General features: G+C 38.8%; 1 protein-coding gene across 1 annotated transcript; it reads left to right on the plus strand.

The window, feature by feature from the left end:
• Positions 1 to 5,284: 5,284 nt before the first annotated feature.
• si:dkey-81j8.6 (STE20-like serine/threonine-protein kinase) lies at positions 5,285 to 20,429 on the plus strand. Its single transcript, XM_058411037.1, has 17 exons — positions 5,285 to 5,608; positions 8,240 to 8,404; positions 8,575 to 8,623; positions 8,735 to 8,884; positions 8,997 to 9,069; positions 9,327 to 9,521; positions 10,315 to 10,489; positions 10,577 to 12,157; positions 12,926 to 13,056; positions 13,262 to 13,385; positions 13,592 to 13,759; positions 14,372 to 14,501; positions 15,852 to 15,976; positions 16,067 to 16,252; positions 18,967 to 19,092; positions 19,504 to 19,617; positions 20,124 to 20,429. Exons 1-17 carry the CDS (start codon positions 5,459 to 5,461, stop codon positions 20,241 to 20,243), a joined length of 3,762 nt encoding a protein of 1,253 aa, XP_058267020.1. The 5' UTR covers positions 5,285 to 5,458; the 3' UTR covers positions 20,244 to 20,429.
• The last annotated feature ends 1,028 nt before the right edge of the window (positions 20,430 to 21,457 follow it).

Raw genomic sequence — 21,457 nt, forward strand, 5'->3', positions numbered from 1 at the left:
TCTAACAACATAGATCATTTATTCCACATTGTCTATAGGTTTACTTATATATTTATTTGTTTATTTATTTGTTTGTCTATTTAGAGAGAGAGAGAGAGAGAGAGAGAGAAGACAGAGATAGAGAGAGAGAGAGAGAGAGATACAGAGATACAAAGAAAGAGAGAGAGAGATACAAAGAGAGAGAGAGAAAGAGATACAGAGAGAGACAGAGAGATACAGAGATACTGAGAGAGAGACAGAGATCCAGAGAGAGACAGAGATATAGAGGAATAATGAAATCAGAAAAATACAATTTTTTAGGTTCGCTTGTGCCTAGAAATAAACTACAAAATCAATTAATCAATCGACCAATCAATCAATCAATCAATCAATTAATTAATTGTTTTTTTATTATTTTAATAAAAATATTCTTTTTGTTTGTTATTAATTAAAGCAAATGATTAATTTAATAAATTAATTAATATAAACATTAAATAACAATTAAAATATATAATATAATATAATATAATATAATATAATATAATATAATATAATATAATATAATATAATATAATATAATATTTTAGATTATATTTTATGTCAACTTGTCGACTTATTTCAAGTCACCTTGTAAGTTTGCTACATGGAAACCATAGTGGAAATGTTTATAATTTTAGAATTCAACTTAGGAATGATGTTTCTTCAGTTATAGTGGAAAGCTAGCAGACGAAATGACAACAAAAAGAAATGAAAACAAAAACCTTCTTCACCTCACATCTGCACATCATACAGAAACACCTGGTTTCCTTAACATCACCTCAAATTATAATGAAATGCTTTCGAACAAAACTCACGTGAAGCTTTTTCATGTAGCTAGATAGGTTCCTAGTGACAAAGCACAAGCTAGCCAGTCATGTGACATACTGGATTTTTCAATTACTTATTTTGACAGAAGCCCTATTTGGACTGGATTACACAGGATTGCTCCATCTGAATACATCATATCAGTGTTTTGTTACATACTCTACAGTTCTGTGTCTGGAAAGCTTACACTACCATTAAATAATCTCACTTATATCCTTTCTGAACTAACATGTCTGCACCAATTTTGTCATATGCTGTCGGATTTTGTTTTCTTCTGTAAAGACACTCCACTAAGCACTTTTTATTTTTATTTTTTTGGAAATAATATTCTGCCAAATCCAAATGAAAACCAAGCTTTGGCTGAGTTTATCATGCAACACTGCAAAAAAATAATATCATATCTTAGATAGGCAAATTCAAGTAATATTTATGTTTATAAATTTAATATTAGAAAATACGATTAGAAAGCTAATTCCAGTTTTTTTTTAAATATATTTTTTAATAAATAAAATATATTTATTTTTAGACAGAAGCTAAATTACTGTATCTGCCAATAGAAAAAGACACGTTTTGGCTCGCTGTTAGTAAATATCTCTAGCAATATTATTTATTTATTATATATATTATTTATATTAAACGGCAAAAGCGCCAACAATGGGCACATCAGAATTACATCAGAACTGATCATGTTACATCAGAACTGGACCCATGGAGCAATGGAAGACAGTGGCCTGGTCTGATGAATGACGTTTTCTTTTACATCACGTGGATGGCCGGGTATCTGGGGAACACATGGCACCAGGATGCACTATGGGAATAAGACGAGCCAGCGGAGGCAGTGTCATGCTTCGGGCAATGTTCTGCTGGGAAACCTCGGGTCCTGTCATCCATGTGGATGTTACTTTGACACGTACCACCTACCTAAGCACTGTTGCAGGGCATGTTCATGGAAACGGTATTCCCTGATGGCCGTGCCACAAATCAAATAATGCTTCAGGAGTGGTTTGATGACCACAACAACCAGTTTGAGGTGTTGACTTGGCCTCCAAATTCCCCAGATCTCAATCCAATCCAGCATCTGTGGGGTGTGGTGGACAAACAAGTCCGATCCATTTAGGCCCTACCTGGCAACTTACAGGACTTCAAGGATCTGCATCTTGGTGACAGATACCACAGCACAACATCAGGGATCTAGTGAAGTCCATGCCTCAATGGGTCAGGGCTGTTTTGGCAGCAAAAGGGGGACCAACACCAGCAGGTGGTCATAATACATATATATATATATAAATGCATTAGTATAAGAATGAATGATTCTAAAAAGAACCATCTAACTTCGATTCAAAGACTTCTTTGCAATGGAACGTTAAAGTGATTCTATATAAAGAACCGTTCTGAGGTTTCATATATGAAGCAAGTGACGGAACAATTTTGGGTTCTATAGGAACTATTACTTTTAAGAGTGTATAATAAAAGTCAAAGACAGCCTCCCATCCCTGTCGTTTCTCCAGACACACATGAAAATCCGTCACTACACACAGCAATACATGTTGTATGTCTGGAAAGATTATTCCACAATGACTACTGAAATTTTTTCCATATGGTTTACTTTTATCTATTTGATTTCTAAAATAAAACCCACCCGTAACCACACTCGTATACAGCAGCAACCACAACAGACCAGAGTTTCTAATCTGAGCAGATATTTTATTGACTCTGTCTTGCCGAGTAAGGAGAATGTGAGTGTTTTCATTTAGCAATCATCAACCCCGGCTTTAAAATAACTCTTGAGGCGAAATTTGTAGGTGCATTTATTGTTACGGGGTGGGGAATTTAGTCAGTATCTGAAATATCCCTGGCCTTTGGTATCATTAAATATGAACTTAGCTCTACAGCTGTTCCCATAACACTTTCCAAAATCTCCACATGCTTGCTGCACCTTCTCATACACTTGGGCTAATTTTTTTTTGCTAATGATTAGAACAATACTTTCAGAACAATCGAAATATCCAGCTTTGGTCTTTTGTTGTCATGCTTTTTGTGTCTGCTCTGTGTCCGTCCCTCTCTCTGAACCCCTGAGTTCTCACAAGTATCGTATTTATTTCTGGCAGCTTTTCCCCAAATCAGCAAGTTCAGCATACTTTGGCTGAGCGAAATTAGAAGTTTGGAAATCGTTCAGGTTCAACTCTAGAGTTCTACATGGACGTTTATAGCTTCGGTTCTTGTTTTTGGCTGAATTAGTGTTTAGAAAAGCAAGCACACAACTTGCTTTGTGTTTAAGTTATAAGAACACTAATAGTGCTCAACACATAGTCCTGCATTCATGCCTGAATTAAAAAATGATTAAGTATGAATTAATGATGAGTTCTCTAATGATGACCATTCTCTCAGTGTACAGTATGCATCAAGACTCTTCTCTGTTCTTGAACCTGGGTCATGGACCGAACCTCTCCTAGAACTTCACCTAGAACAGCTGGACAAACAATGTTTAAAGACCTACCTTATCATGAAATACTTGCTAGCGCCTGCTTTAAAAAGTCCCACTTTAGGCTTTTAACTATTTTGGATGTTTCTAAGAAATAGAATAATCTCTTTATACGTTTCATACTGTACATTTGAAGAAGACAGACTTCCTGAATATCTAGCAATAGATTTTAATAGTCTTATATTTGTAATTTAATGATCTCAAAATGAGAAATAAATTTCCTGTATTCAAGATACTACTAGCACTGCTCGACTGGTCCGACCATCTCTCAGAGTAAGAGGTAGGTATACGTCAAAACTCTTCTTTGTTCTGGCACCGAGGTGGTGGAACGAACTTCCCCTAGATGTCCGAACAATTAGGTCACTGTCCATCTTCAAACGGCGGTTGAAGACCTATCTCTTCCTGAAAGCTCTTATTTTCCCTGTTAGTTTTTTGCTGTATGTTGTATACCTACACCGTACAAGTTTTTAGATGATGGTATCTTAAGTCTGTGACCTATTGAACCAGTGTTAATGTATTCATTGATAGACACTTCTGGTGAAAGTAGAAAACATCCATTCATCCATTTTCTATACCCGCTTTATTCCTAATTAGGGTCTGCTTGAGCCTATCCCAGGATACATAGGACGAAAGGCAGGAGTACGCCCTGGACATGTCGCCAGTCCATCACAGGGCCACACATATAGACAGACAACCACACACACTCAGTCCTATGGCCAATTTAGAATCACCAGTCAACCTAATGTACATGTTTTTGGACTGTGGGAGGAAACAAGAGTACCCGGAGTAAACCCACACAGGCACGGGGAGAACATGCGAACTCCACACAGAAAGGCCCTGTTTTGTTTAATAAAATAATATAAAATCAAGAAAAAAGTAAGACAGCTGTTATAGAATATCTGTATTTCAAACAGAAGTATGGTGTCACAGCATAACGGAGATGTGGTAGCTTAGTGGTTAAGGTGTTGGACTGCTAACTAGAAGGTTGTGAGTTCAAATCCCAGGTCCACTGTGTTGCCATAGCTGGCCCTTAACTCTCAGTTGTATAAAATGAGCTAAAAATGTAAAATACCTTGGATAAGAGTGTCTGAACAAATGAAATACAGTAAAAAGTAAGCCTGGTTGTTTAAGACTTTTTAAAAGTCCTACTTAGGATTCCTTAAAGGCTAACTTATGCCATCGAAATTCTGCACACTGCACGTTACTGTTACTTCATGGAACAGACTTGGCTGATAAATATCATTCTGTAATGTTTGCTTAATATGAACCATTGCTACTATATGTAACATAAATTGACACATCACATTCAAAGTGGCTGGGTTTTCGTTTCACTTGAATCACGATTCCAGAAATATATGCTTCAGGTAAACATTTAATGGAAAAATAAACCTCCATAGACCTCCAATAAAAGTGAATTTGGCGTAAACTCTTGCCTCAGTACATGGAAACTATAGATATTGTGCGTAAAGACTGCATATACGGCACCTCTGAAGTCGAAAGAAGAGCCCGAAAGATCACAAATATGCCTTTTGGTATAAGGAGGGATACACACTTCACTCTCTCGTTGTGAGCTGAATAAAGAGAACCACACTGGAAAACATGTACACACATAATACAGGCCATGAGGCATAACACTGAATAAGTGAGACAGTATGTTTGCTGTTTGATATTGTATGATTAAATGCGATATTTGATTGTGTGGGTTTAATTTCATTTATTGGTCATGATGTTTCACTGTAATTGTTGTAAATGTTAACGCACTTTCTAAAATTATGTAAAAACAGGAAGCTTCAAAGAAGATATCTTGATGGACTGAACTTTGCCGTACTGATCCGGGCAAGAAATAACAGGCTGTATCATCAGCACTGAGGTGCTGTAGTGTATTTCTTTTCTACGAGCATGGCATTTATATTTCAGTGACGGATGTGGTTTCTACAGCAGCTTCCTGATACGCGGCGAGTTGTCGACAACTTAACACACACCATTATTCTCTCTCTCTCTCTCTCTCTCTCTCTGTCTCTCTGACAAAGCTGTCCGTGTTTACTTAGGAGGATCTCTGGGGACTAAAGGGTACCTGAGAGACCTGTCCTGTTTAGGGAGTTTTGGGTGATTAGTTACAGGGAGTCAGACGCAATGGCGTCGCTCCTGATGCGTTTATTTCGTGTGGGTGCTGAGAAGAAGAAGATCCAGCATTATGAGCACCTGCGCAGGGATGTGGACCCCCATCAGACCTGGGAGACACTCGGAGAACTCGGGGATGGAGCTTTTGGGAAAGTCTATAAGGTAACTAAGTGTTATTGGAAGGATAGGAAGTTATTCCAGCATGGTGTGAGCTCTTTAAAAGACTCAAAGGCTTTATTCACACGAATTTTGTGTGTGTGTGTGTGTGTGTGCGTGTGTGTTTTAGACTATGCTACTCAATAACACTATCACGATAACATCATAAAGTCCCTCAAATGAATAGGGAAAAAAATAAATAAATAAAAAATGCTGGCACATATAAGCCTAAAAATAATTTTGATTCATTTAAAAGTAATTAAGGCTATTGCTTATACACCTTAAACCAAAATAATGTTTTTTTTTTGCTAGGTTTTATAGAGACGTGAATGAAGTAATCAGGTTTAAAACTCTATAAAAGGAGCTCTAAAGTCTTGCAGATTGCCTGATGAAACATCTTTATTCTCATAAACACCCACTAACATTGGAACACACTTTTAGCACACAGTATCACACCCAGACATTGTTTTTCCCAGACTGTGGTGGAACGTGGTCATGTTTGACATGTGGTCATGTTTGAAAATTGCCATTACAAGTGATTTTTCATTACGTTTACTGATGCGTTGTTCATTTGCTGATGTCTTGTATCTTAGACACTGATCAGTCTCATTTCTCGGACACTGGTGAGGCCTACGTTAACTTACTGACAGCAAAAACACTGTTTTAGACACAAATTTAGGGAACCTAAGATAGGATCTCAGACTTAAAAGGTGACAAATCGAGTAGAGTTCCTGGTGTAGACAACCATGCGTAGTATTAAATGCTGTTATTTTGTCGTGTTTGGTCAGACGTCTTTCTGGCCTGCTGTTCCGTATGTAGGTCGACGTTACATCCTGGATGTGTTTTAGCATTTAATAGTTTCACGCAGATTTAGAGAAAGGTTTATGGTAGTAGGTTCCTTGGTGGTGATGTTCTAAACCCTGACCTTCTTATACAGCTATAGATACCTGCAGCTCATATATCTTTCTTCTTTCTTTCTTTCTTTGGTCTTTCATGCAAAAACATACCTATAGGTGTTTCTTGGTGTTAGTATTTCATGGAATCCTACCGTAGGCTTGGTGTCCTGTCAAGGGTGTAGTCTTGCCTTGCAGCAGTTCTTTAATGGGATGGGCTCTGGATCCACTGGCACTTTGAACTGGATAAATTTAATGAACCTAGCGATTAACAAATGCTAGTAGTTTTTGTGATGCAGATTGTTACAAACATGAGTTCCTTTACCCTGAGTGTGATAGTCAAAGGTGACAGTGGTGAAGAGAAGAACCAACACTTAACTAGGGGAACCCCTGCTCTTTTGGCCATCATTAGATAACCATCCTAAAGCTTACTGCTAGCAATAAGGAAACTACTAAACTACTAAATCTTAATGTCTGTAATCAGTATTTCTGTATATAGGTGAAAGATTGGGTGATATCAGCAATCTAACAAGGAAGAGGGTGTAGAGCCTGGTAGACATCAAGAGCGTAAGATATTACATGAGTAGAATCCACATGCAAGCAGGAGCTCGTAGGTCTTAGCTTGATAGAATTAGGATATAGATATATAAATTTGTAGACTTCTGGATGGCAAGAGCTTGAGATGGCAAATAGGAGCAAGAGTTTAAAGGGATGATGTAGGGTTTGTACGGAAGCAGAGCACTGGGTACCTCAGGAGTAGGATCTAGATTTGAGAATAGTAGATGGAAGTAGAGTAGGAGCTTGAAGACCCCAGATTGTTAGGAGATGGAAACCAGATGGAAGCGGTGGAGGTAGGATCTGGATGGAAAGAAGTATAGCTTTGTAGATCTTCAAAAATGCAGAAGGAGGAGCTTGTACAACATATGGAGTATGATCCCAAAGCCAGATGATGGGCTTGTAGACCTCAGCATGGTAAAAGTGGTTTGTAGTAGTGACTCTTTTCGAGCTTAGGGGTCACAACCTCAGCACCGCAATGGGACTACCTTAGACTTTTAATCTCTCAAAGTTCCTCTTTCTATTCTGGATGTTTCTAAGAAATAGAATAATATCTTTATACATTTTAGACCTTTGAAGAATATAGACTTCCTGAATATAGACTGATTTACAGCTCCACTATGGGTTTCCCCTGGGTTTTCTCCCAAAAAGCACATCTGTAACACTATTCTAAGATGCCCAGAGGAGTAAATGAATCTCTAGATTTAACCCCAGAATGAACCGGATCACACATACTCTTAAAGACAACAAATTCCTAGATTAGCTGAAACACTGTGATAAACAGTCAAGATTTAAAAATGTTGCTGAAGTCAGTGATATGGTGGTCAGCCACAAAAAAACAGATACAAACAAAAACATCAATTAGAATAGGAGAGATGTTCCCTTTTGTGTCAAGGCGAATGTGTTTTTTTCTGCGTTTCCTTGGTAACTGGTAACTAAATACACAGGTTCAGGCATACGTTGTGGTTGAATTTGCTTCCTGTTCAAGTCTGAAAGTCTGAAAGCTCAGTTAGAGATTTCCTCCCTGTGTGTGTTTCAATGTCTTGAATGTCTCTGTAAGGAAACAAAAGTTGTCATTGGGTCAATGTTTTCTGCTCACAGAAAACACACCTGATTCAGCTGGCCTGTTCATTAACAAGTATATATGTGTGTGTGTGTGCGTGCGTGTGTGTGTGTGTGTGTGTTTTAGGTTCAAAACAATGAAAATTCTGTGTTAGCAGCAGCTAAAGTTATAGGTGTTCACAGCGAGGATCAACTGCAGGATTACATCACTGAAATCAACATCCTGGCAACCTGTCGTCATGGCAACATCATCTCATTGCTGGACGCCATCTACTTCGATGGGTGGTTATGGGTAAAAATTGTCTGTTAATCTATCTATCCAACTATCTATCTATCTATCTATCTATCTATCTATCTATCTATCTATCTATCTATCTATCTATCTATCTATCTATCTATCTATCTATCTATCTATCTATCTATCTATCTATCTGTCTTATCAAATGTGTTCTCTGTGTTTAGGTCATCATTGAGTTTTGTCCTGGTGGAGCGCTGGATGACATCATGCTGGGTAGGTGTGGCCTAACACTAAGGAATCCTCTCAAAGCCCTGCCTTTACTAAATTCCCTCATATTTGAACATTTCTGTGTGTGTGTGTGTGTGTGTGTGTTTATGTGCACAGAGCTGGAGCATGGCCTCTCAGAGCAGCAGATCAGTGAGGTGTGTTTCCAGACACTACAGGCTCTGCTTTACCTGCATCAGCATCACATCATCCACAGAGACCTGAAGGCTGGAAACATTCTGCTTACCATCGATGGCCGGATCAAACTTGGTATACACAAACATACACACACACACCTCATACAGAGCATACAGACCAACCCTATATCCCTATATGTAATATACACACTAGAACTGCCCTTGTGTGTTCCTGTGCTCTGTAGCTGACTTTGGAGTGTCTGCAAAAAATGACAACACCCTCCAGAGACGATCGACTTTCATAGGAACGCCGTACTGGTAAGCCATATGTATACTAAAGTGTTATTTGACCCTTTAAAATATTTTTTAGGATGTTTTACTACCTTAACAAATGTTGTCTCTTCTTATTATATGAGAATTAGTGCATAATATTTATTAATGCTTTATTTAGTTATATAATCATTATTCATGGGTATGTAACAGATATTGATAAACAATATATATATATATATATATATATATGTGTGTGTGTGTGTGTATGTGTGTGTGTGTGTGTGTGTGTGTGTGTGTTACAGGATGGCGCCAGAAGTGATCATGTGTGAGACATCAAAAGAGAATGCATACTCATGTAAATCTGATATCTGGTCTCTGGGCATCACACTGATCGAGGCAGCTGAGATGGAGCCTCCACACCACACTCTGAACCCCATGAGAGTGCTGCTGAAGATCACCAAGTCTCCACCACCCACACTGACCAACACTCGAATATGGTGAATCTGGCCATCTATCTGTCCATTCTTGCACCCACAATCACCAACATGTGGATATGGTGTTTATTATTTCATCCTACCACAAACATTGTCCAGCATGCACAGTATCTTAAGTAAATTTGTCTCTGTTTTTACCCATTGTCAACCTATCCATCTGTCCATCCATCCATCCATCCATCCATCTATCCATCCATTCATCTAGGCATCTTTCCACCTACAATCTCCAACATACACCAATGGAAAATGTCTGCCCATCATTCATCCATTCAGCCATCCACTCATACATTCTATCTATCTATCTATCTATCTATCTATCTATCTATCTATCTATCTATCTATCTATCTATCTATCTATCATCCATCCATCTTTCCACCTATAATGTCCAAAATGTACCAATGAAAAATGTCTATCCATTCATCTAGCCATCTTTCCACCCACAATGTCCAGCATACACCAATGTAAAATATGTCTATCAATCATCCATCCATCTTCCATAATGTCCGACATCACTGGTGAATCTGTATTTCCATTCATTCATCCACACTGTCCATTCAAACTATGGAACTGTGTCTATTTTTACTCATGGTGCACCTGCCAAACTATCTGTCTATCTATCATGCATCTGTCCACCAATCCATCCATCCCTTCATCCACCCATTCAGCTATTCATTCACCCACTTGCACACAATATGGATCAGCTCCTAGAAGGAGCTTATATTACTGATAGAGCTGAATGTACACAGGAGCTTAATAATAAATTTTCCTCCTTTTGCTGCATTTTTCTTTTATCAGGTCAAACCATTTTCATGATTTCCTGAAGAGGGCACTACAGAAAAACCCCGAGTCACGATGGGGAGCACAGCAACTACTCGCGCACCCATTCTCATACACCGGCCGCAACGGACAAACTCTCAAGGAGCTTATTGCTGAGGCTAAAGCAGAGGTCACTGAGGTCATAGAGGCAGAGGTACCATACATAAAGAAATAGAGAAAAACAAGCACAGAAAATATTGTTTGATTTGGTTTTTAACCAACATGCCATTCTCTCTATAAGTCTCTCTCAGATCTGCATTCCCCTGTGGACGAACCTCCAACCAACACAGAGACACCAGTGAAAGATGAAAAAGATGAGCCAGAAATCCCCCTGACACCCACATGTGAAGAACCTCCTGAGATTCCAACTAATCCTGAACCAAACAAAGCCCCCAAAGTGGCACGTCGGGCATCTGCTGCCATAGATAAGACACAGAAAAGAGCCAGGCGTCTGTCTGTTCCGGGAAACTTCCTGTCTTTCCTGACTCGCCGTAAATCAGGAGTCTGGAGTGAGGATATGAAAAACCTAGAGAATCAGGAGCAAAAGGAAAGCACTGTTAGCCACTGCAAAGGGGAATCACAGAAAAGTGCACTAGAGGAAAAAGAGATGGAAAACGTGGAGAAACCTGAGGAGCCTAAAGATGGTCCTGATCAGAGCCCGGATCAACCTGATGGAGAAACAGAACAGAAACCAGTGCCAGAGAGTCACATGGAGTGCAAGGACAATGAGGCAAACAGTCACAAAGATGAAGAAATGCAACAGGAAGAGAATTTATCTGAAAAGGAAACACTACAGGATACGGAGTCCAAGAATAGTCCAAATGATGATCAATCTAAAGATGAGCAAATGTTCTTCAAATGTCATCCTGTACCGGTAGAAAAAGACGATAAACTTGGAGTAGCTGATTTGCAAAATGTTCTGATCGGCACGCTGAATCTGGAAACCTTACACTTACACCAGAAACGTGAAAGCAAAGAAAGAAGCTTACATGATTATTTGGATTTAGCTGGACATGAGACAGTCTCGTCCACGGTAGAATTAATCAGAAAGCCAGTTGTGGAAGTGTGTGCTCCTGCTTCTGTGGGCACAAGCGAGGAACGGAAAGAAGGTGTAATGCAGGAAGACTCGAGAGAGGATGGAGAAGGACAAATTGAAGCTAAAGATGGAGAGGAGGAAAAGATAGCTGAAGATGGAGGAGATGATAAAGAGGAGGTATGTGTTAGGGAAGAAATAACAGAAGACACAGGGAAGGACCAACATTCTGAGAATGCGGAAAAAACTGAGCTAATAAATGACTTAACTGGTGAAGAAAGGCAGCAAGCCCAAAATGAGCAAGAATCAGAATGGAAGAAAGAATCTGAGCAAGATGAACCATCTGAAGAAGAACCGAAGAAAGAAGTGCCAGCAGAGAATGTGTCCAGTCATGAGAAAAACCCCGATGAGATCCAGAGTCTAGATAAGAACAGAGATATGGATAAGGATGGAACGACTGACCAATCCGATGAACCTAGAAATCTCACAGAGACTGATTCTCAGAAGGAGTCACTTCCAAATGACACTTCAGCAAAGTCAGAGCTTCAGACTGACAGACCAACGTCTAGGGAGACACCGACAGAGGAAGTGAGCTCGGAAAAGACAAATGGTGTTTCTTTAGACAATAAGGATACCAAAAGCTCCAAGCAGGTTAGCTTTGCGCACACGCAAGTGGAATTAACCGAAAAGTCGCACAGCGTCCTGAACGGCAACTCCAACACAGAAGCAACTCACGCCGAATCAAACGGTTCACTACATCATAATGACGAGTCACAGAGAACTGAAGCGGTGAGTCCTTCCAACACAACACAATATTTCCTGTTTTCCCAATTTTTTATAATTGTTCATACAACCTTACTGGTGATTGGTTCCCATCTGTTCCTTAATTCCTTTCTTCCTCCTCTCAGATAAAGTCTCTTGACTTTTGCCATAATTATTGCAATAAACATAACAAACCTGCTTTGTTGCTCTTGTATGATGGCTCGAGTTTCTGATTGGCTGGTGCGATGGTAGTAAAATGGCGATTGGCTGGAATCATGTCTGGTGTGTTTTGATTGGCTGATATAATAATCGCTGCAGTGTTTTGATTTGTTGATGTAATAATGACTGTGAGGTTTTGATTGGTCAGCGTAATGACTGTTAGGGTTTAATTGGCTATACAGCTGTGATTATGTCATTGTGAAGTTTCGATTTGCTGATGTAATAATCACTTTGATATTTTCGATTGGCCGGTATAATGATAGTAATAGTAACATATATCATGTGGCTTCTGACCAGTGATTGCATTACATCACCTTCAGTAAAAAGTTACACATCGCAGAGGCAGCTGATGCCAGGTGCTAATCTTAACATAACCTCGCATGTACATTACACACTGTATCATAACACATCTTTTTGGTTCTGTCTTATAGACCTTCTGTCAACCAATCAGAAGACACTGTAGTGCATTCATTAGTGAGGGCTGGAAATAATCTGTATTAGTTGAACAACACTTTCTGGTAGTGGACTGAGACTTTACATGCTACAGTATCTCACTCTTTTGATTCGTATCTGCAGAATTTACCCGTGGGCCGAAAAACGGTAAAGAAAACCCGGAGATTTATGGTGGACGGGCGCGAGGTGAGCGTCACAACGTCGAAAGTGCTCAGTGAGAGAAATGATAAAGAACAGCAGATGCGCTCAATCAGGTACTTTCACTCACAAAACGAGTGATTTAAACAAATGGATAATAAATTAGATTTAAATAAATAAATAAAGTACAGTTGAAAAAGGGTTTTATGTATGTGTATCAAAATATAGCTTGTTAAGATAAAATGGAAAGTGTAACCACACTAAATGTGTGTTTATAAAAATAAAAATGGTGTGTGTGTGTGTGTGTGTGCGTGTGTGAAGGCGGCAGGAGTTGCACGCTCTGAAGCTGCTGCAGCGAGAAGAGCAGCGAGAGTTCGTACAGCTGGAACAGAAACTGCAACAACAGAGAGAGATGATGTTTCGGCATATTGAACAGGAAATGAGTGTAAGTCAGAATGCACACATATATACAACCATATAAACACACACACACACACTAAATCAGAGCACAGTAGAAGTAGTCTATATTTCCTTCATCCATCCATCCATCCATCCATCCATCCATTTATCCACCCATACATCAATTTATCCACCCATCCACCCACCCATCCATCCACCCATCCATCCATCTCATTGTATCGCCCTCTACAGAGTAAGAAGCAGTACTACGATAGTGAACTGCACCGTCTGGAGAAACAGTATGAACAGCAGAGCCAAAAAATGGAGACCGAACACACTGCACGTCTCCAAGAGGATGCACGCCGTCTCAAATCTCAGCAAGAGAAAGAGCTCCGAGCCCTTAAAATGGACCCTAAAGAGGTAATAGGCCACCTCAAACAATATAAACAGAAAGATTGACTATTAGATGGAAAGAAAGGTTTTTGCTCCTCCAAGGCAAGTGCAGACTCCAAATTAAATGACATGAGGAGTGATTATGAAACCAGGAAATTAGGGAGAAGCCTAGAGAACTTGAGTTCTTGATGCCTTGATGACTAATAAACAAAGACGGGAATTCTTAAGATGGTGGAGCTTCAAGTACGATCCCGAAACTTTGCTGTTTCCAGTGGTGCCAATGACAATGGGCTCATATTTTAGTTTTAGTTTCCTATATAATGCATTTTATATCGAGTATTTCCCAGCTTTATTTTCCCATTAGTTTTAGTTTTCGATCATTGGGATTGATTATGGATTATGTGTGTTTTTGACCCCTATTTAGCACTCTTATTACCAACAAAAATCCCTCTATATTCAATTTAAGATCAGCAAAACTATGACTTAGATCAAAATAAGCATCCTTAAGACCAAGCTAGAGCTTCTTGACTCAATTAGGATCATATAAAACATGCGTCTTCTAATAATGGACTTTCTTTACCCCATAGCATTCCCGATTTTATGTAAAAAGAAACAAACAAACATGTGTGTGCATTACAGGAGCAGCGTTTTCAGCAGAAGCAGCAGCAGGAGCTCAATGAAGCGCTACAGAAAGCCATACAGGAACACAAGAGGAAAGTGGCTTCTATGGAGTGGGATGTCACTGTTAAATCTCAGCAGCTCAAGAGGGGTACGGTGGCTAACTTTTACACCATAAGGCAATAAACACAGCTTTGGAGTCATGGTTCAATTGTATTTACTTTTAAAACAGGAATTCATGGACGTATTAGCAGGTGTGTTTTTGTTTCCACATTAACCAGTACGTGACCTGCCAGAGCTTATTGTGTAATGATGTATCAACTACACATTAATATAAACTCAACACCAATACCGGAGATTCTCTACACCGAAACAGATGCTAGAGACATGTTTAGATTTGTAGCAGTAGCTGCATTAGCTACACGGTGGCTTAGAGGTTAGCACGTTTGCCTCACACCTCCAGTGTCTGGGGTTCGAGACTTGCTCTGCTCGCTGTGTGTGTGGAGTTTGCATGTTCTCCCCGTGCTTGGTGGGTTTCCTCCAGGTGCTCCAGTTTCCTCCAAAGACATGCTTCTAGGCTGATTGGAGTCTCTAAATTGCCCCTAGTGTGTGATTGTGTGAGTGAATGAGTGTGTGTGTGTGTGTGCCCTGCGATGGGTTGGCACTCCATCCAGGGTGTATCCTGCCTTGAAGCCCGATGACATCTGAGATAAGCACAGGCTCCCTGTGATTGGATAAGCGGTACAGACAATGAATGTTTAAGGCATTAAATTTATGTATAAAAATGTTTTAATAATTCTATGTCTATAGAAATCAGAATAGTTTCAATTCTGTGTGTTTTTAAGACCTTAAATGAGAATTTAGAAACATATCTTTGAATGTTATAAGGAAGGCTTCAAGTAGCTAACATGAGCTAACCTGACAGGATTTTTTTTAGAAGATTTTTAAAGATTTTTTCCCCCCATAAACTTCTTCATCAATTCTTGACTCTGAAAACTAGCAAGGCAGCTCAAATGAATTCATCTGACAGGATTTCTGAGGTGATTTTTAAGTCATATAAATAATTTTTCATAATCATTGCTGCTAAAGCTTATTGGATGGGTAGCATGAGCTATATCTGACGTGTTATACCCAATTTTTGAGTTTTAAATCATAGAAATAGTTCTAAAAATAATCGGACAGCTAACATGCGCTATACCTGACAGGATTTCTGAGGTGATTTTTAAGTCATATAAATAATTTTGCATAATCATCTGTGCAGCTAATTGTAGAGTTAGCGTATACTGTACTGACAGGATTTCATAGAAATAGTTCTTCATACTAATCAGTGCTAAAGCTAATTGGACAACTAACGTGCACTATACCTGACAGGATTTCTGAAAGGATTGCATCTCCTAAAGACACACACATCATTCCCCTTTCAAAAGTGTGTGTTTAAATCAGACTCAGAGGAGAAACATGGTTATAACCTGCGATCTTATGGATGTGTGTATTTATTTAGCACGTGAGTCTGTGATCTGGGAACTGGAACAGCGCCACCTGCAGGAGAAATATCATTTATTCAAGCAGCAGGTGAAGGAGCAGTACTCTCTACAGAGACAGCAGCTCAGCCGGAGACACAGCAAGGTGACTTTTAGATGATCTGAATATCCTACGACGAAATACAAATAGTATTCCTATTCCTAATTTTATTCCTATTCTTACGGTATGGCGCAGGATGTGGAGCGCGTGTCCCGGTTCCAGCAGGGCCTGACAGATGAGCAGAAGTCTTCTCAGGCTCAGGAAAGAACGCAATTCCAAAGGGCCCAACGTGCCGAGCTGAAAAGTCTCATAAACCGGTTCAGGCAAGATCTGAGGAAGCAAGGGTTAAGTGGGACGGAACAGAGACAAAAACTCACCCAGGTAACATGATGATGTACAGAATCTTCACCCTTTTCCTGATTCTAGCATGAAGGTATTTTTCTACCTGCTTTCACAGCTATCCCTTAAAGTCAGGATGAATCGGTTTGGAGCCAATCAGAGGCTTGATGGTGTAGCGTGCTAGTTTGTAGCGTTCGCTCAGCTGCCATGAACACAACATGGCAAGCAAAAGCCTCAGCCATTTGCTCTGTATGTGGAAGATAGCTGAACTTTATCTACACATTAACTGTGCTGAAGGTTTCAGGCTAATTTTACACTTGGTGTTAATTTTTTTCTCAACCTCCAGTGAACATTTTAACACATACTGCTTTGTGTGTTTTTTTTTTGTTTGTTTGTTTGTCTTTTTTAAGTTTTATTCAGGATATTCAGAAACATTTCTAGTGATGTCAAGATTTTTTATTTTTTTAATTTAATTTAATTTAATTTAATTTAATTTAATTTAATTTAATTTAATTTAATTTAATTTAATTTAATTTAATTTAATTTAATTTAATTTAATTTAATTATTTTAGGTCAATTAGTTCAAGCAAAAAATAGGGGTCAAGTGAAAAACAGCAACCTTTAAAAATAGGCTAACACAGACACACAACCGCCTTTAAACTAATCTTTAGTCTGTCTGGATTACTGACGATAAGCCTAATTTATAGTTTATATTTATATATAAATAATTCATATATTTTCACATTTTTTTCATATCAACAGAAATTCATGTCGCTCCTCTCAGCACTTCTTTTTTTTTATTATTACCAAAAAATGCTGAAAACACTTTTCCAAACCCTTTTTTTTTTTACACGCATACTCGACATAATCATAGTAAGAAGTGGAATTTTATTTATTAAGTTTTTTATAGAGACAGCAAGGTTAATAGGGAGCTGAAGAAACTGTGAAAAGTCTCCATTTTTCGAGGAATTCATCAAGAGTTACTTTTCATCTAATCCTCTGAAGAACGATGCAGTCTCCATAATCCCCTGAGTGGTTTGTGGGATTTCCCAGTGAAATAATATGTGCCGTCTTGCTAATAAAGATGTCTAACTGCTCAGAACCCTACCATCTGAGACCACTGAGTAGTGCATAGCAGAACAAACCTCAGGATGAATCTGAAGTGTTTTAGGCATGGTTTATTTTTTCAATGATGGAGCCAAAAGCTGAATCGCTGTACATATAACCTAAATTACATAGAGGATTGCAGGATAGCATAACATGAGAGGCATCTGTCATCAATATTTTTGTCTATACTGGTGACAAGCGAGCTTTAGGGGAGTTGAAAAAGTGTTTATCTGTGTCTGTCTGTGTCTGCGCTGGGCTAGAATGCACCCTGCTATTTATGATGATTAATAAGGCTCATAAATCGTACAAAAGATAGACATTTACATGCACATAATAACACAACCGTTATACAGTAGACATTTTCTACAACAGCAGCTCTGTGGATACTGTCATCTTGACCGATCAGGCATAACATTATGACCACCTGCCTAATATTGTGTTGGTCCACCTTCTGCTGACAAAACAGCCCTGACCTGTCAAAGCATGGACTCCACTAGATCCCTGAAGGTGTGCTGTGGTATCTGGCACCAAGATGTTTAAGGACTTAAAGGATACTTTTGATAGATACTGACCACTGCAGACCGGGAACACCCCACAAGAGCTGCAGTTTTGGAGATGCTCTGATCCAGTGGTCTAGCCATCACAATTTGTCCCTTCGTCAAACTCGCTCAAATCCTTACACTTGTCCATTTTTCCAGCTTCTAACACATCAACTTTGAGGACAAAATGTTCACTTGCTGCCTAATATATCCCACCCACTAACAGGTGAGGAGATGATCAGTGTTATTCACTTCACCTGTCAGTGGTCATAATGTTATGGCTGATCAGTGTATATAACTTGCTTGCAATTTGCTCAAATTTTGAAAGATTTGTGCCAAGACTCTGTAATTATTATTTAGTTTATAATGTATTAATTATTCCTGACCGAGTAATTACATACGGTTCATCTGTGGCTAATGGCCAGGGCGTAGACTTCCTCATTAGTTCCTTATTTGTGACAGGTGTTGACCAGTTATTGACCATCGTTTTCTACATCGATTCCTAACCAAAAAGCTCACAGAAACCCAATCTTAAACAGGAACGCTAACGAGGAGTCACATGGATCAGATGTTAGTGATCAGTGACAGGTGATATGGTCAGGTGACTTGCTGGGACTGATGGGTAATGTAGTTCAGCACCAATTTTCAGCATAACCATGACACCATAAAAAACTAGGACGTAAATGTTTTCCAGTTAGATGTGAAAGAAAGGAAGGAGAGAGAGAGAGAGAGAGAGAGAGAGAAAGAGAGCAGGAATTTGTGTTGGTGGATAGATATTTGACATTACTGACTGTAGACATTTGGTATGATTTAGTATCTAGGAAAGAAAAAACACAATTAATATTTAACACAGAATAAATATTAAGCAGGATTAATAATGATCAAATTATTTAGTGAACAAATGCATCACAGACTCGTCCTTTAGACTGTAAGGAGTTCTTTAGTTATTTATGGTGAGTGTCATGTCTTCAGGACTCTCTCTCTTTTTATGGTCACTCTCTGTTTTTCTTCTCTGTCCATCATCCTGCTGTCTCCTTTTGAGATATGATCTTCTTATCTGTCTTGTACTGACTTGTTTCCTCTCTCTCTCTCTCTCTCTCTCTCTCTCAGTACATGTCAGAGGAGGAGAACAGGCAGAAGCAGGAGTTTAAGACCCTCCAGGAGAATCAGGAGCTCCAGTTTAAGGAACTGCAAGATCAGTGCGACTTCAACATCAACGAGCTCCACCAGCTCCAGGTACACCAACACACCTTCACCAACACATCAATCTGCACTCTTTCACCATCACACCTCATCTAAAACGGCTGACTAAATCTTCTAGAGCATTGACTAAATCTCTAGAGCTTAGATTTCCTGGTGCATTTCAAGGTGGCAGGCACTGCATTGGAAAAGAACGATTTTATAAGACAGAGTTTATATGCTTCTCTTTACTGCGGTAAGATTAGCCTCATTGCCTTCAGAGCAAAAGTAAAGACGCAAAATAACATTTTCTTGGCTATTTAAATAAGTACAGTCCATTGTTGTTTTAACAGTTGGTCAAGTTTAATAGATTTTATGGGACTTTACACAAAAAAGGCAGTGTGTTATAGATTGGACACTCATTTGTGTGTTTGTATGTGTGTGTGTGTGTGTGTGTGTGTGTTGTAGAATGAGAAACTTCAGGTTCTGGTAGAGATGGAAAAGAAGAAGATCAAAAGGCTGGAAGATGAACACACACTAGAACTGAACGAATGGAGAGATAAACTCGCCTGCAGGAAAGAGGTAAACACATGCAACATCATCATCATCATCATCATCATCATTGTCTCCCACTTATCCCGAAGCAGAAGTCTAAGCAGGGATGCCCAGACTTCCCTCTCCCTAGACACTTCCTCCAACTCTTCCGGGGGAATCCCAAGGCGTTCCCAGGTCGTGTCCTGGGTCTTCCCCTAGGGTCTCTTCCCGGTGGGTCATGGGCGGGGCCTCGACGACCCAATCCCTGGTCAAAGAATCTATAGATAGATAGATAGATAGATAGATAGATAGATAGATAGATAGATAGATAGATAGATAGATAGATAGATAGATAGATAGATAGATAGATAGATAGATAGATAGATAGATAGATAGATAGATAGATAGATAGATAGATAGATACTGAAACTGAAAACCCTTTTTGGTTACTGAGTATAAGTTTAGGGTTAGATTTCGGTGTTTAGATTTAAACTACATTAATAATCGTGTGTGTGTGTGTGTGTGTGTGTGTGTGTGTGCATGTGTGTGTGTAGGCACTGGAAGAAGACCTGGCTCGCAGGAAAAGAGAATATGAAGGGACCAGAAGACGAAGCGAAGCAGAAAACCGATACGCTCGCCGTTCCAGATTCTTCCCAAACCTCAGTTTTCACTGACCAGCTCAAACTAAACGTACACGTGTTCATGTGTTCACGTCTTTATGTGTATATATATATACATTTTAAATTGACTTGTGGAACTGTGCTTTCTTCTGATATGTATATATATATATATATATATATACACTGTGCAGTGGGGGTGAGCGATATGGTCAGCATTTATTATACAATATATTACAATAATCATATATATATATATATATATATATATATATATATATATATATATATATATATATATATATATATATATATATATATATACTCTATATGCTCTAAAGCTCAGCACACCAGTGACATCTTTCACTTCTGTAACATAAATGTAGTAAATATAAACTGGATGTGTATATAGCTGTGTGTGTGTGTGTGTGTGAGAGAGAGATACAGTGAGTGTAAATAACCGACTGGGGCTTTTTTTATTTCTCTATCTGTGTATTTATGCTGTACTGTGTATATACTGAAACTCTCATACTCGTTTTTATATCAGCAAGTCAATCACCTTCCGCTTGGAGAAAGACACTTGCCCTGTGTTTCTCAATTCACCGATTTCTGTATTCCTGATATGACATATAAACTCTCACTGGCTCTCAATAAAATGAATTAACTGCAGTAAAAAATATCGAATGGGACTACTTGTTTTGTTATAGATTTCCCAGGTCATGCTAGCATCTAGCCAGCTAATAATATTCACAGTCATAGCTAGCAGGCTAACATCCTACTGTTTATATTTTATTCCACAGAAACAGCCATCAATTTTCATGCATTTGTTTGAATGCTTCATTAGCAGCTGTAAAGAAACATCTTACATATGGACTTGTGTAATAATAAACAAATATTGGTATTTTTTTAAGGAAAATGTGTTTGCTGAACTGGTCGAGTTTCTGTGAGGAGACGTTTATTTAACATTCATGAGTGGAGTTTTCATCGTCTCAGTGCTCAGGGTTCTGTCGTGGGAAAGTCTCCAGGAGAGACAACTTTGCTCTTTCTGGCTTCCCAGGAACCGGAGGAACGGATCATAGTCAGGTTTTGTTTGTAAGCAGAAGTAATTTATGCAGCAACTGAGGAAATATATATATATATATATATATATATATATATATATATATATAGTGTATATATATACACTACCAGTCAAAAGTTTGGACACATTTTCCATGGTCTTTCCTGATTATTTCTTTCTACAATGCTGAAGCGGCCGAAATCCACAATAA

This window comes from Hemibagrus wyckioides, linkage group LG16 (assembly GCF_019097595.1).
Source record: "Hemibagrus wyckioides isolate EC202008001 linkage group LG16, SWU_Hwy_1.0, whole genome shotgun sequence".
Lineage (NCBI taxonomy): Eukaryota > Metazoa > Chordata > Actinopteri > Siluriformes > Bagridae > Hemibagrus > Hemibagrus wyckioides.